The sequence below is a fragment of the Oryctolagus cuniculus genome, chromosome 1, assembly GCF_051225735.1.
Source record: "Oryctolagus cuniculus isolate XC-2025 breed Fujian yellow rabbit chromosome 1, ASM5122573v1, whole genome shotgun sequence".
Taxonomy (NCBI): Eukaryota; Metazoa; Chordata; class Mammalia; order Lagomorpha; family Leporidae; genus Oryctolagus; species Oryctolagus cuniculus.
The window spans coordinates 54,309,682-54,327,047 of NC_142867.1; the positions used below are offsets into that span (position 1 = coordinate 54,309,682).

Here is a 17,366-nt window from a genome sequence, read left to right on the forward strand (position 1 = left end):
CTATTTATTTAAATGGTTTTGGAATTCTCAAAGATGCATGCTCTTAGTGGGTGCGAGGTAATGCACAGAAGCTCTTGAATGAAACAAGCAGTATATAAACACAAACTTTCTTGCCAAGAACTTGGTTTTCTAAAGCATCTCTTCCGAGTCAAAAATTAAAACCAGAACTCCCTAAAAAGATTCTGTCAAACTTTATTCCTAGGTGTTTTCTCCTTGAAAAACATTTCACTTTATAAAGAATATATTAGGTATATACAGAAAACTGGTATAATATTGATCACCATTTGAGTAGGAATCCTATAAAGACTATGTCTCCTTTGAAAATTTGGAATACTTAGCAGTAGATCTTGTAGGTGAGGCACAAATGCCTCATTATTTTATTTTAAATCAAACCTTTTCAAAAAGTTATCTGGTCAGTTATCATTCGATAAACATCTGTTTCATCTAAGATATCTTCTTACAAAGCTATAAAATCCCATCTTAGAGAAAAGCAGAATGAGGCTCAGAAAGGTTATATGAATTATCCAAGGTCAAGAGGTTAGCAAGTAGCAGAACAAGAATTTCAACTCACATCTCAGCTAGGTCCAAAACTTGTTCTATGCCTCTTAGTACTTAACAGTACTAAAGAAAACAATGTATTTTTAAAATTATTACTATGGTGCAAAGGCATTTTTCTAACTATTATAATTAGTTTTAACCAGTAAAATATGCTTCATGGTAGTTTTGAGAATAGCGAAGACTTCTTCCTCTATTACAACTACGCTAGGTGACTGTAAATACTCCACAAAATGAAATCAGAAGAATTTCCAAAGTGGGACATCATGAATTGATCACTGAACAAGGATAGTGGAACCGGAGAATTCTGGGAGGGCAATGGGTGGAAAGAAAATGAAGTGTACTGCAAGTGTCCTTCGAAGTCCCATGCTCAAACTATTTAAATGAAGCTCCAAATGAAAAAAAAATTAAAAAAGGAAAACAGACAAAATATCTTCTAGTTTTCTATCCTAGCCAATTTAAGAGGTAGCAAACCTTAAGTGTGAATAACCCAGACACCTTAATCATTGAAAAAGATACTGAGACAAATACAAATGGTTCATTCACCCATTCACATATATTTATTCTGCATTATGTCTACAGATTAGTTTCAATAATAAAGAAATGGTGAAACATAAGATTAACATTCAAGAGAGAATTCCAGAATTGACGTCCTTATTATCTTTTCAAAGAGTACCATAAGTTACTCAGATCGAATAAAAATTTTTTAAATATAATTCTTTTTATAGAACTCAGCATCAGAATATCAGAAATGAAAAGCTTTCATGAAGAAAGTCTAAATAACATCAATGTTAAATTATCCCATACAGCTCTTTCAAAAACATAAGTATTAGTGAAAAATATTTCCTGACAAGAAAATATAATAAATATTTACCTCATCTTCAACATCAATAAATGTACTCATATCTAGCTCCTCGGGAAATGTCATTCGATCATTCAGTTTAATTCTATGCATGGTTGTATAATCAAAATCAAATCTTTTCAACTGTAAGGTCAGGAGATAAGGGAAATGTAAAAACCGAAGACCCTGGTGGGGAGGACAAAAAGGAAGGCACCATATTAAATACTGAATATTACCTCAGATAATTAACTATGAATTCCTACATGACACTTACCTTTCGAGCATCACACTTCTTCTTACAGCGTTCACAAAAATACTGATTTGGGCCATCCAAGATCTCTGGCTGGATAAATGCATGCAATGCTTCTTCCTGGAACGAAAAAATTGCTTTCTAATCACTTATTATGTTAAATAAAAAGACCTGGATACAAAAATAATGCAATGACCAAAATAGTTATAAGTAGAATGGCTGGAAAATTAGGAACCTAAAATTCATCATGGCAAAAAACGTATGAGCAGCAAAATGTTACCACTATAAAAGCAAGAAAATAATTTACTTCATTTTGCACAAGATTTTCATTCCTTAGTATTGCAAAGCACAGTTAGTTATTTCTACCTAATTGCTACTGACCTTACAATGTGCTGTTTCACTAAACCTAAAATCATCCTTGGTCTTTATATTAAAAGTTGCATACTTAAAACAGCAGTGGAAAGCATCACTTCAATCTTTCTTTAGGAGACACCTTTTTCCTTTTTAAGATTTATTTATTTATTTGAAAGTCAGAATTACACAAATAGTGGAGAGGTCTTCCAACCACTGGTTCATTCCCCAGTTGGCCGCAATGGCCAGAACCGCGCCAATCCAAAGCCAGGAGCTAGGAGCTTCCTCTGGGTCTCCCACACAGGTGCAGGGGCTCAAGCACTTGGACCATCTTCTACTGCTTTCTCAGGCCATAGCAGAGAGCTGGATCGGAAGTGGAGTGGCCAGGACTCATACTGATGCCTGTATAGCATGCCAGTACTGCAGACGGTGGCTTCACCTGCCTCGCCACAGCACTGGCCCCAGGAGATACCATTTTCTAAGCTACAAAGTAACACTGACCTTTGAAGAATATATACTATGCATCCATTTAAAAAATTACATAATCATCCTTAATCAGAATAGGTAGAGTAAATTAGCAATCGAATATTGTACTAGTTCTTTAAGCTGAAGAACACTTGGCAACCTTCTCATTGTAGGTGAGATACTGGCTCACTTGAAAATATATGATGAAGGGCCGGCACTATGGCATAGCAGGTTAAGCTGCTGCCTGCAGTGCCAGCACCCGATATGGGCACTGGTTCAAGTCCCAGCTGCTCCACTTTAGATCCAGTTCTCTGCTATGGCCTGGGAAATCAGTAGAAGATGGCCCAAGTCCTTGGGCCCCTGCACTCGCGTGGGAGACCTGGAAGAAGCTCCTGACTGGATCAGCGGAATTCCAGCCGTTGTGGCCATTTGGAGAAGACCTCTCTTTCTGCCTCTGCCTCTCTGTAACTCTGTCTTTCAAATAAATAAATAAATTTTTAAAAAAGCCAGTATTTTATATAAAAATATATGATGAGTCCTAGATTATTCACCCAGTATAGAATCATGGTTTTTCCTACCCAGTCTTAAGCCAGAAGCAACAAACTTGGCATAAATATTGTTGAAGACTCAGTATACATAAAATTAAAATTCCCTTATCTTTTTTTGGACTGTGGTCTGTTGAAGAATCAGTGGGCATGAAATTAATTTTCACTTAAAATCACTGGTTTTGCACAATTAAAAAATAAGTTAATACAGCACATAAGATTGGTTGTATAACCTCAAATTTCATCTGCTGTCTCTTCACATGTGATATAAACAGAATGTAATATTTATTACATATAAAGAAAAGCTGTAGAATTATTAAGACAAAGTATCTTCATATATTTTTCTTTGGATACAGAGCAAGTCGTTCCCCAAAAGGAAAACAAAGAAGCTAGATCTGGCAAAATGGACTTAACCTTGCCAGCAAAGCCTATAAAACTACTATCCAAGTATTGTTTGAAGTAGCTCATTTTTGATACATGATAAAACTAGGAAAAGACATGAAGAGGCTTCTAAACTCATCCAACCGCTTATTCTGTCCTCAGAACATAAGAAAGCAGTTATATTGAACAAAAGAGCTGAATTTTCCCACAGGACCGAGCATTTTACTAAGGTCATAGGAAAGGATACATTTAGGAAACAGTATTTCTTTTTTTATAGCATATTTTAAGAACAAAAAATTGGCAAATTCTGTAAAAATATAATAAAGAAGTTTTAATAGAAATCACACCTATAGCTTAACACAGACTGTCAGGCTTTCTAAGTAGAGCCAATTCGAACTGGCAAAACCCACTCATTATCTTTCAAAAGGAGGGGCAGGGAAAGAATGAAGAAATTCTGCTTTGCTGAACTAAGAGGGATATGTACACATGTGTGTGTGTGCACGTGCGTGTGTGTATTGTTAGCTGGTTTACAGTTCATAGCCAGAGATTTTTTAACATTTAAAACTTACAGAAAAGTTTAGAGAATAGAAAATTCTATGTAAACTCATCAACTTAAAAGAGTACATGAAAAATGGGATTATAAATCTATTTTAGTGACAAAACACTTTGAAATCCATGCAGTTTTTATGTAACATGCATTTGCTATGAACTTGCTACCTTTGCTTTATTTATTCCCCCAACCCTGATAATATCATGTGATTTTATCTGAACCATTTGAGAAGGCTCACACATCATGCTTTACTTCTTAGTATTTTGCGAGTTAAAAAAGATATTGTTATGTAAATATAATTACCAAGCTTAAAAATGTCCCTCATTATCAGATTTATGTATATATTCCTTCCAAGACTACTACATTAAGTAATGATGTGTCCCTCTAAGGGTACAAGGGTATCACAGTTGTAGGTCATGATCAACTTTAATTACCTGGTCAAAGTGTTTTTAAGTTTCTCCACTACATAGTTATAATTCTAATATGAAAAAACTAAGGAGACATTTGGAAATCATGCCAAAATTCTGGGCCTTCCCAAACTTTCTACCTTTGACTTTAGTATCTACTAATGGAGTCTTATCTAAACCAAATTTTAATGTAATATTTGCTTTTATAACCCAATTTGAAAATCTTTTCAACAGGCAATTTAAGTCCATTCATGTCTGATAAGATTGATATTTTTTGGTTTTATCTGAGTCACTATTATGTTATAATTATGGTATGTATTACATATTTACATTCCTTCCTCTATGTGATTTCTTCAGTTTTTTTTTACATTTTCTTTTGGTACTTAGCCAGTAATTTTGTTCTAGTAGTTACTTTCACATTTCCACTTTTCTGAGTGCCTTTAATCCTCCCTCATATCTCTTAAGTTAAGCTGCTGGTATCTGCTCTGACAATTTCAAGTGGTATTATTTGCATCCCAAACAGCTGGATCTTACTCCATGTTGACTTTTTCTTCTCCTCCTTTTTAAAGGTGGCATTCTTTGTGCTCTCACCATTTCACACTATTCTATGTACCCTTGTTTCATTTAGTCCTTGAAACCTACAATTTAATATACTAAATACTTACAAATTTTTTGCTGACACTTCCCCAGTTGGATTAAGCTCCATCCTCTATAAACTTCAAGGGCTCAAGAATACAATGTTCAGTGAGTTCCTGAATCTTCAGAACTGCTTCTTCATAGCCATCGTAACTGAAGAACTTGCCTGCATTTCAACTCCTTGTTGCTACTTTCCTTGGACTTCAAATGGCTTCTCTCCTGCCACGATTTGCATGCTGCTCTTCAGAAGTCTGATTCTAGTCCAACTTATTTTTAAAGTCTAATCGTTTACTAAAATATATGTCTTAGAGTTCACTGGGACAAGGTCACTTTTTCCAGATACATGATAGGTCCATGAAAAGGCAGACTTGATGAATCTCGTAGCTCCGGAGTTTTCTTCTTTATAGTTTCATCATTAACTTTGTTCTACTGTCTCCTTTTCTTTACAAACTCCAATTATATCAGATCTCCTTTGTGGATTTTCCACTTAACACTTTTCTGGAGGTCTTTTTTATTTCAATTCATTTGCATTTCATATTCCTCACCAGAGTTTCATTCTATTCTCACTTCAGCATTGTTATGTATTCCTTTCTAAGATATAATCTTGTCTTTTCCTTCAGTTTCTTTCCTCATCTTGAACTCCGGATTTCTTCTTCTTCTTTTTAAGCCATTCCTCTCCATAAATATTTGGATACCAGGATGTGCTTATTGGAAACTATTTAACATGGTCTAGAGGACAGTTACAGTACTGTACTTTGTGATTGTTCCCCTCTGGTGTGTTTCTGGAAGGAGGGGGTTCCAGAGCTAAAATGCTTTAATACAGATTTTCCACTTTCTTCTAACAGCAGTGTCAGAGAGGATTGACTGGTTTTCTCCCTTCTCATTTTGTGAACAGCATTCTAGGTTTGAGAGCACTTTGTCAGTTTAGTGAGGAGTGGTTTCTTGAGTGAAAAGGGGAGGAGAGGCTGGTGACTTCTCTCATTTTTGCAGGACCTTTTTTTATTTCTTGTTTTCTCTTCACTGCTATGCTTCTGAGCAGCCTCACCTGCTTCTTCATTTATGTCCTTTCCTAATCCTGCTGACTCTAAAATGTTCTCTACATAGCTAATGCTTTAAGTCATCCAAGTTCCAGTGTACAATCAGTATTTTGGCACTTGTTGTTGTCCTTTCTCAGGGGATTCTCTGTTTAGTTTCAGACCTAAAGCCCCCTCTGCTCATTTTTTCAAAAGATTTATTTATTTAAAATGCAGCATTACAGAGAGAGAGAGAGTGATCTTCTATCTGCTGGTTCATTCCCCCAAATGGCTGCAACAGCTGGGGGTGGGCCAGGCTGAAGCCAGGAGTTTCTTCTGGGTCTCTCACATGGTTGCAGGAGCCCAAGGACTTGGGCCATCTTCTGCTTCTTTCCCAGGCACATTAGCAGGAGCTAGATTGGAAATGGAGCAGCTGATCTTGAACCTGTGTCCATATGGGATTCAGGCATCACAGGAGGTGGCTGTACGACAATGCCAGCCCCTTCACAGACTTTGAACTTCCCAGTTTGATACTGTTCACATACACAGACCTTGAGATAGCAGTGAAAGCTCTGATGGAATTAGGTGTTTTGTTAATTACAGGTAATCTGAAGTTCATGGTATTCTCTTTTAGTAAATGCAAAAGGCATGAGTTACACTTCATTTGTACTCCTTTTATTCTATGATTTTTGGGGATGTGTGAAGACATTTAGATTCAAGCAGTCATTATTCTTCAGACCCAGAAACCATTTAAATCTATATTTGTATATTCTATAGCTTCTTTATTCTAGCCTTTTAATGAGTTCTCATTTAAGATACTTAAACACGAGATTGATCAGTTATAAAAATAAGCTTAGGAGCCCACATTGTGGCACAGCAGGTTAAGCCACCACCTGCAATGATGGGAACCCACATGAGTGACAATTTGAGTCCCAGCTACTCCACTTTCAATCCAGCTCCCTGTTAATGTGAATGGAAAAGCAGTGGAGGATGGCCCAAACACTTGGGCCCCTGCATCCACATGGGAGACTAAGATGAAGTTCCCAGCTCTTGGCTTTGGCCTGGCCCAGTCCTGGTTGTTGTGGCCATTTGGGGAGTGAACCACTGGACAGAAGATCTCTCTTTCTCTCCACCTAACTCTGCTTTTCAAATAAATAAATAAATCTTTAAAAAAAATAAGTTTCAGTTCATCTGACCATTCAACAAATAAATTATATAAGTGATATGGTTATACACATTTATCTGCACTTAATTAGGTACCCACACTAAACAAAAATCATGACAAACTATATTGTAGATATCAAAGAAGTAGGTTATAGACCATAAAAATGGGAAAAAATATTAAAAACATCAAATTGTTATAACATACACACACACACACACACACATCTTATCAGGAGCTGCTATGACTCTGTTGTTTTTGAAATCACTATCCATATCTTTAAACAAGCTTTGAGTTGATAATGATTATTTTTAATCATTCCCAAGAGGTAAGAAAATGTTTTGTTTTCTAAGCTTATCACACATATATTATGCAAAAGAAAGTTTTGTACATCTTTTTGAACTGTAATTTTCAGAATTCCAAATGGAACACAGAGAATTCTTACATTCTTAGTTCTCCAAAGAAATTGTACTGGTTATCACAAATTCAGCACTAATGCAAATACTGTAGACAGAACAATCAGAAGATATATCCGGGGCCGGTGCCGTGGCATAGTGGGTAAAGCCACCACCTGAAGGGCTGGTATCCCATAAGGGCACCAATTCAAGTCCTAGCTGCTCCACTTCTGATCCAGCTCTCTGCTATAGCCTGAAAAGGCAGTGGAAGTTGGCCCAACTCCATGGGCCCCTGTACCCATGTGGGAGACATGGAAGAATCTCCTGGGTCCTGGCTTCAATCAGATCTGCACAGCTCAAGCCACTGCGGCCATTTGGGGAGCGAACCAGTGGGTGGAAGACTTCTCTCTGTCTCTGCCTCTCTGTAACTCTGCCTTTCAAATAAATAAATAAATCTTTAAAAAAATGATATGTCCAAGAAATAATACTGCTTGTAAATACATTTTTTCTATTTTTACTGTTAACCTATATTCTCTACATTACACATTTCTCCATCATTCAACATGTATTTTGATTTGAATGGAGAAATAAATGTTAACACATTGTATTTTATTTTATGATAATGATTGTCACTATCAGTCTTATTATAAGCTTGCCAATTTTATTGGTCTTTCAAAAGAATCAGCTCTGTTTCACTGTTTTTTTTTCTCATTTTCCATTTTTCAACATCACTTATTTTTGCTTTGTTCTCCTTCTTTAGATTTCTTTTGTTCTTCTTTTTCCAGGTGAAGTATAAACTTAGATTACTGATTTTAAATCTTTCTCTTTTTTAATGTACCCATTTAATGCTTTAAGTTTCCCTTTCAACATCACTTTATTGTGCCTCAAGAAAACTTGGCATGTTTTATTTTCATTTTCATTCAGTTCAAAAAAATTTTTTTAATTTCCTGACACCACTTCTTTGACCCATGGATTATTTAGAATTATATTGCTACTTTTGAAGTGTTTGATGACTTTCCTGTTTTCTTTCTGTAATTTCTTTTATTTATTTATTTGTTTATTTGAAAGGTAGAGAGATGGAGAATGAGAGACGAGAAAACCATCTCCTGCTTCACTCCCAAATGCCTACAAGGGCTGGTGCTGGGCCAAGCTGGAAAGGGAGAATGCAATCCAAGTCTCCCAACTGAGTGGCAGGAACTCAATTATTGGTGCCACTGCTGCTGACTCCCAGGATCTGCATTAGTGGTAAGGTGAAGTCAGAAGCTAGAGGTTGGACTCAAACTCAAACACTCCAAAGCGGAACACTCCAAAGCGGAACACAGTAACCTTAACTATCAGACTAAACATCTGCTTCCACTGTGATTGGAAATCACACACTCTGGTTTTAAGTTTACTGGGGTTTGTTTTATGCCCCACAGTATGGCCTGTCATGGTACATATATCATGGGCTCTTGAAAAGCATAATCTGCTGTTGTTCAATGGGGCATTTTATAAGTGTCAATTAGATAATGTTGGTTGACAATGATGAATTCTTCAGTATCTTGGCTATTTCTTCCTAGCTCTCTTATTTGTCTAGCTGAGAGAAGGGTTGAAGAGTCCAATTATAACTGGAGATTTACCTGTTTCTCTTTAACGTTCTGATATTTTTTGCTTCTTGTACTTTGGGGCTTTTTATTTGATGCATGCACATTTAGAATTGTTATCTTCTTGGTGGACTGACCATTTTACCATTATATAATACTCCTCTATCTCTTTCTTTGCTTTATAGTCTTTTTTATCTGGTATTAATAATATTCTCGCTTTTTTTTTCTGATTAATGCTTATACAGTAACTCACTTTCTATCCTTTAGCTTTCAATCTCCCTAAACCAGCATATGGTCATTTAAAGCCTGTTTCCTTAGATAACATAGTATTGGTCATTTTTTTTTTTTAACTTACTAGACTACTCTCTGCCTTTTAGTTAGTAACTTTAGACCATTTACATGTAACTACCTCTGCCATATTATTTTTTGCTTTTTTCTTTTTGGTTTTCTGCTTTTCATGCCTTTACTTACTTTCTATAGCCTTGCTGTGGGTTAGGTAAACATATTTTTAAATTCTAGTTTGGTACAATTTATAGTATTTGTTGAATGCATCTCTGTTGCAATGGTTGTTCCAGGTCTTACTATATGTACACAATATATATATAAAAATTAATCTACAGGTACCATTCTTTTATCACTTTGAGTGAGAAACCTTACCTTCTTTTATACTTTCTCCTTGTCATTATTGTCTAAAATATCTCTCACATATAGATTTAGAGAAACTTATCAGTGTTGTAATTTTATTCAAGCACTAAAAATAATTTAGAAAATTCACATAGAAGGAATAACTGGGGGCCGGCACTGTGGCGCAGTGAGTTAAAGCCCTGGTCTGAAGCGCCGGCATCCCATTTGGGTACCGGTTGTAGTCCTGGCTGCTCCACTTCCTATCCAGCTCTCAGCTATGGCCTGGGAAAGCAGTGGAAAATGACCCAAGTACTTGGGCCCCTGCACCCGCGTGGGAGACTCAGAAGAGGCTCCTGGCTTCGGATCGGCTCAGCTCCAGCTGTTGTGGCCACCTGGGGAGCGAACCAGTGGATGGAAGACCTCTCTCTCTGTCTCTCCCTCTCTGTAACTGTGTCTTTCAAATAAATTAAATAATTTTTTTTAAAAAAAGAAAAAAAGAAGGAATAACTCTTTATCCATATTTTTGCTTAACTTGTTTTTCCTTCCTGATGCTCCAAGATGCCTTTCCCTTATTTCCTAGTTAGAGAACTTCAGCACTCTTTTTAGGATGGGGTCTTATTTTCTCTCATCTGAGAATGACCTGATTTCTTTTTCAGTCCTGAAGACTATTTTCATGTATTATAAGACTCTAGTCAACAAGTTCTTTCAACACTTGAAAAATTATGCCACTTCTTTTCAGTCTCCACAGCTCAGAATGAGAAATCAGAACTATTTCCTCTTGTAAGAAAGGTTATCTTCTGTTTTACTTCTTATAATATATTTTGTCTTTTACTTGCAAGAAGTTTTGCTACGGATGCACTTGACATAGATAGTCTTGTTCTGTTTGCAATTTCCTCAGATTTTTGGATTTGTAGTTTATATCAAATTCAGAAAGTCTGAATTGTGTCTTTTACCAAATTAAGAAAGTTTTAAGCCATTATTTCTTTGATACTTTTTCAGCCCTGCTTTCTTTCACTTCTGCTTCCAGGACTCCGATGACACAAGTATTAGATCTTCAGTCAGTTTCAAGAGGTTCCAGAGGACCTTTTAAAAATATTATTATCTTCATTCTGTCCTCTGCTGTTGAATATACTTTAAAATTCATTCAAGTGCATGATTCTTTCCACTGTCCCTTTCCTCTGCTGTTGATCTTATCTAGAACTTGAATTATTGCAGTTTTACTTCTAAATTTCCACTGCTTTTAACTGCTATTTCTTTCCTGAGACTTTCTATTTCTTCAGTTGTCTCAGTGGGCTTGGGATTGCGCAATGAAGTATTTCTATGATGGGTGCTTTAAAATATTTACTAAGTAATTGCGGCATAATTCATTTCAGTGTTTTTATCTTCAGTTTCTTTAACTCCAACTGAGATTTTTCAGTACTTAGTATGCACATTTTTAATTGAAACCTGAACATTTGGTATTATGATTCTATGCCCTACTCAAATCTTAGCTGGCTTCCTTAGACACTGCTCCGGCTGGAGAAGCGTGACCTTCCTCGTTATTGCCACAGGGATTAGAAATCACAGTTTCCACTTAGGAGGGGCTCTTGCATCCTGCGGGGCAGAGATAGGAATTCTGGCTGTTCAGCAGGCCTCTACTGATAGCACTTTGGGAGGGTCAGGAGTGCCTCATACTTGCTCCTCTTGTGGCCTTTACCAACACCACAGGTCACATTACCCCTGGAATGTACTTAAAGTCCCAATTTTCTACTAGAATAAATCTGACATCACACAACTGGGGAAGGAAAGGACCACCTCAGCTTCCCAAGTGGTTCCTAATGACAATAAACTAGGGCAATGGGCAAACAGTAATGGGTTGGGTTCTTGCAACAAGAATGAAACACCTGGCTCTGTATTCAGCCTCCTCTGAAAACTACTCCAGTGGGCAACAGGGAGTCAAGGAGTCTTGTTACAATGTTAGGAAGATAGAAGTCTAGGCTCCCACTAGGCCTTGAGGCCACAGTTTTTCTGTAGTGTTTAGCTACAGCAGAATGGATATTGTCTGAAACTTTTCAGACTTGCTAAGCAATCCCTTTCCAGGTCCTTGGGATAGTGAGCAAAAGTCATTTTTAAGTCTGTGCCCACTGCTTCATCAGTTGAAGAAGGTTCAACTTCTTCAGCTTCAAGTTTGGGATATGAGAAAAGAAAAGGCCCGGGAACTCACCACCATGTGATTCCTTGAGTGCTGAGATCTCTAGTCTTTATGCCTTCTCTCCACCTTTCAGTCTTCTTATGTTTATTTTTTATATATAATGTACAAGGTTTACGTTGTTTTTGCAATAGGAATATGGCAATGTATACATCTATGCCATCTTCCTGAAAGTAGAAGACCCCACTTTTTAAACTGGTTCCCACTATTCCAACCACACAAATTCCTAGAAAAATGAGGGGCAGAGTCTGTGGAAGAGATTTTTCTTTATGTGATGCTTTCATAATTGGACAATTCTGGGTCACTCCTTCATCCAAATGACTTATATGGGTGAGTCAGCTAGATAACAATGTCCAAATCAACTGTTATATCAGAGTAGGACTTAATAATATCAACTTGTATAACCTAAACAGTTGAAATGCTTTTGACTTTATAAATACTAATTTCACAACTCTCTATGCAAAACCTTAAAAGAATCATTACATCATATCTGCTTAGAGAACATAGGTTTTTATATAACCTAATCTCTCCAATGCTACTACATGGGAAGATGTGGCTAAACCCAATTTCAGGCTTTTGAATGCATCCTGTTGTAACAGAAAGTTGAATATATGGACATAATAATAGAATAAGAGTTAAAGAAAACAGCCTAGAACAGTGTCTGCTACAGAGCATACATTAAATATGTTATATGACAAAAAATACTGCCTAAAATTTTAAATAGAGCACTTACCCAGATAATGTCATGAGGCTATATGCCTCACATGAAATATTTATAAAAAATGTTTTCATAACTAATCACCAAAAATATATTTCTCATCTCTACGTATTAGTATAATGTACTCAGAACCATCTCCTTTAATATATTCTAAAATGTGGACAATATTACTTTAAGAAGTTCAGAGAAACTGATTTGCTACAGACTGAATGCACTGAACACAGAGGGATCTACTTATCTAAAAATTCATTAAGAACAACATTTTCTTTAAGGATTAAAAAGTAATTCTTCAGCTGATATTAATTTTTCAGGATTAATAAAATAATTACAAAACAACAGGAAATTATATCACATATTTTAGTACTCCCCCAAGGACATAAATGTTAACAAAATAGGGATATTTCTTAAATTTTCTTAATCTAATGCAACTTTCTACAATGTGTTCCTCAGAATACGTACCTGGAGATATTAACAGATGTCCCATATAGACATTTAAACAAATTTCTGTTCTATAGGAATTGTAGTGTACTTAAGATAAAATATGTACTGTTATCTTCCCAAAAAGAATTACAGTCACATAGTTTCCCAAATTTATTTAATGAAAGAAGCCTTCCTAATATCTATTAAATCCTGCTAGAGATTAACGTTAAACAAAACTGAATCTGATATTTGGAATGATGTAAGAACCCTTAAACACTGATGCCTTACTTAGGTAAAATGAACTTGAGAAATTTAATGAACATACATTACAATCATTAAAAAATAATAAATAAAATATTGTGATGAAAGGCTTTTTTGTAAAAAAAAGTTGTAGGAGACTCCTAGTACTCATTATAAAAATAATCTGCCATCAGTCAGGCTGAAAACCACGAGAATTGATTATACATATTACAATGATAAAATAGGTGAATGGTAATTTCATTCATTCTTATCTTAAACATTACTGTCAATTTAATTTATTTGAGCACAGAGATAAAATACTCCAGAAACTAGATGTTTCTGATGAAAGTAAAAATGAGGGGCCAGTGCTGTGGCATAGCGGGTTAAAGCCCTGGCCTGAAGTGCCAGCATCCCATATGGGCGCCAGATCTAGCCTTGGCTGCTCCTCTTCCGATCCAGCTCTATGCTATAGCCTGGGATAGCAGTAGAGGATGGCCCAGGTCCTTGGGCCCCTGCACCCATGTGGGAGATCCGGAGGAAGCTCCTGGCTCCTGGCTTCGGATTGATGCAGCCATTGTGGCCACCTGGGGAGTGAACCAGCGGATGAAAGACCTCTCTGTCTCTTCCTCTCTCTGTAACTCTTTGAAATAAACAAAATAAATTTAAAAAAAAAAAAAGTAAAAATGAAAGCTTTAATTTTTAACAGAAATAACCTAACACTTATCTGCCTGAAATTCAACATTAACCTGACTTTACACCCATATGCATAAAACTGTGGCTCACTGAACAGGATATATAATAAACAGAACATAAAATGAAGGTTGTGTGTGTATATGCAGGTGTCTCTCTATGCAAGATAAAAATATCAGTTTCTAATAATAAAGGTAGAAAAACAAATTCTAAGACTCCAATTAAAATTAAGGCCAAGTATTAATAGTCTGAATGATTTTATAATTGTTTAACTGGATTTTTACAATTCATATTTATATAAATTTTTAAAAACACATAGAATTAACAAAATACACAATGGCAAGCAATGAGATGAAACTAATTTTAGATACTGTATGATGATACTTGTGGGCTATCACTTCTCGGTCTTTTGGCTAAGATCCAGTGTGTGATACTTGTGGACTAAGAAGTATAGATTTTGAATTCAGAAAATATTCATAAATCCTCACCTCTAACTAAATTTCTCTGAAGGTAGTATCCTCCTTAGAACCCCTATCTTGGGTAGCTTTGCCTGCTATAATTTCCCATAAGAGATTCCAGCAAAGTCTAGGAAGCTTTCAGTTTCCTTCTGCGAGCCCTATTATGCACATGTGTTATAAACATGCTCACATTGTGCTTCACAGCTGTAGCCTCCAATCTCCACCAAACCCCACCTCCCATGTATCAATGCGGGATACTAACTTGGGAAAATTTCATTCAGAATTGGTATCATTCACTTCTCCAAAAGTATCCTAGAGAGGTGGCAAATTAGCAGATGAGTAAATAATGACAAAGATTTAGTTATTAATTTTCTGAATATTCAAATATAGGATTACAAATAATAGCACAAATAAAACTAGCTTCTCCAACATTCAATATTTTGAAAAGTACACTGAAAAACTTTCATAAGCAACAAATTTAAGAGACAAGGCAGAAAAAACATCATTTGAGATTGCCAAGTATTTCCCTAGTATATTTTGCCACAGAAATGCCAATATTTAAAAATTAGCTAAGAAATAAGTTATTAAGAAACAAATGTTGAAATTTTTCAGGGAATTTTCAGTACATCATTTCTACTTCAAACTGCCAAAATAAAGTAACATATAGTTTACAATACAAGTAAACTAAGGAATAAAAGAAAACAAAAGTAGTTACCCAATTCAAGGCCAATTTAATACCCTAGGATAGTATTTATGAGGGAGTACTACTATGCATTTCACTAAATCTTCCAAGTATCTTCAAGAAGTGGACTGTGAAATACAGTGGAAGAAAGGAGATTGGATCTTATGCTGTCCAGAAAAGGTATTTTGCTTAAATGTTTGCTCTGGGTTCCCACTGACTGATTCCATAAGTTCTTGCTGATTATTTCCTAACAGTCATAAAACACTAAGGAAAAAAAGTAAAAGGAATCAATCAATTTACAGACTACAGACCAGAGGACTACGCATCTCTATAATACTATTTTTGAAGACAAGGTATGGGAAATGTTTAAAATCACTGATTATAGCTAACAGTCATGACGGATCAGATGATAGAAAGGATGAGGTTCTACTGTTCCTAGAACTCAATGCCAAGAGGAGTCCGAGCAAATCTGAGCTCTGCAAGCAGATACTCTGCATGTGACTCACATGATTATAGATAGTCTTCATTCTCAGATTATCTGTGCTTACACAATTTTTTTAATTAAATAGAGTATGGATTTAAAAAAAAATATGGTCTTTGTCTATCATTAAAACCAAAAGTTAATTTAAGTGTATGGAAAAAGTGGTTCCTCCAAAAATAAAAAGTACTTTCTAATGGAAAAAAATGGTCTCAAAAATAGTAAAAATAGCAAACTGTAAAATAGGTTTATTAAAGGTATAAAAACACAAAGATGAAATCACCTAACCATCTATCAGATAAAAAATAAAACATGAGCCATGAGGCAGTACATCTGCACTCCTCCTTTTACACATGCACTATTAGGACTCACTGAAGGGTCAAAAATCTTCTAGATATTGCTAGTTTAAAAGCAGGAACAATTAACAACCCAAGAAGGTGTGTCTAGGATGATACTAATAATAAATTTTACCACTGTGTTATCATGTATTGTGTGTAAGGGTACACAAGCAGTCAGTTGAAAGGTACACACCACACTAGCAAATGCTTGGCTGGACCCGTAAGGTCGGATGACCAGTGGAATATCAAGATAGGTGTCGATTCTCCAGCCCTCATAACCACATTCCAGGCATCTCACGTAGTCCTTCAGTTTGCCTTGATATAGTTCATTTATAAGATCAGCCTAAAAGTAAGAAAATTAATATTTTGAAAGTGTTCTTAAAAGTAATTTTAAACACATGAAAAAACAGTAATTCGTACTTTCTAGAATGGGTTATAAAAGGACACTCATTTTTATAGTTAAAGTCTTAGCATGAATGTAAGATTTATTGAAAATGTTATGTAAAAATTTATATTACAAATCTGTAACATTAACACTAATTTAAGAGTCAAGGTGCAAAGATGAACTATTTCAATGCTCATACCACTAAAAAATCCAACTTCTAAAAATAGGTTTTGATGGAAATTACCAATTTATTACACTATTAAACCTCATCTTCTCTTTTCATTGGGATGAGAATACACCCTAATACATCACTCTAAGCGTGTTAATAATTATATAACTATATAAATGGTTGTGTTTTTATAGATTTCTATATGTACTAGTATAGTATAGCACTACTGTCTCACTTATAAAATTCTATCCTGTAGCTCAAGAGGCAAATAAAAATTTTAACTTTCAGTAATACAAAGGGTCCTCATAAAGTTCATGGAAAATGTGTATAATGAAAAACTTCACAGATTTTGAAAATCTTTTGCAAAAAAATTAATTTATCTTTTAATTCCATTTTACAATAACTTCTTTTCTTTTCTTTCCTTTTTTTTTTTTTTAAGATTTTATTTATTTGAGAGGTAGTTGCAGATACTGAGAAGAGACAGAGAGAGAGGTCTTCCATCCAATGGTTCACTCCCCAAATGGATGCAATGCCCAGAGTTGGGCCAATCTGAAGCCAGGAGCCAGGAGCTGCTTCCGGGTCTCCCACAAGGGTGCAGGGGCCCGAGCTCTTGGGCCACCTTCTATTGCTTTCCCAGGCCATAGCAGGGAGCTGGATAGGAAGAGGAGCAGCCAGGACTAGAACCATGCCCATATGGGATGCCGGCACTGCAGGCAGAGGATTAACCTATTTATTGTGCCACAGCGCCGGCCACACCACGAACTTCTTGAAGTTTCCCTCTTACATAAGAGAATGATTTAAAGGAGAAATGGTCAACTTTTAAACTGTATTCATATCCAAAA

The 17,366-nt window shown here is 35.8% G+C and overlaps 1 protein-coding gene across 13 annotated transcripts in view; it reads right to left on the reverse strand.

The window, feature by feature from the left end:
* USP47 (ubiquitin specific peptidase 47) overlaps positions 1-17,366 on the reverse strand; it is a 115,424-nt gene that overhangs the window by 37,481 nt on the left and 60,577 nt on the right. For 11 of the 13 annotated variants that reach the window (XM_070073260.2, XM_008266247.5, XM_051824800.3 and 8 more), the window contains 3 exons: positions 16,164-16,313; positions 1,671-1,766; positions 1,430-1,582 (listed from right to left, as the gene is read on the reverse strand). In XM_070073260.2, coding sequence (XP_069929361.1) covers positions 1,430-1,582; positions 1,671-1,766; positions 16,164-16,313 — 399 coding nt within the window. Of the gene's footprint in view, positions 1-1,429; positions 1,583-1,670; positions 1,767-14,734; positions 14,785-16,163; positions 16,314-17,366 lie in introns of all 13 variants that reach the window. The other 2 variants (XM_089328698.1, XM_089328700.1) reach the window with 1 other exon arrangement.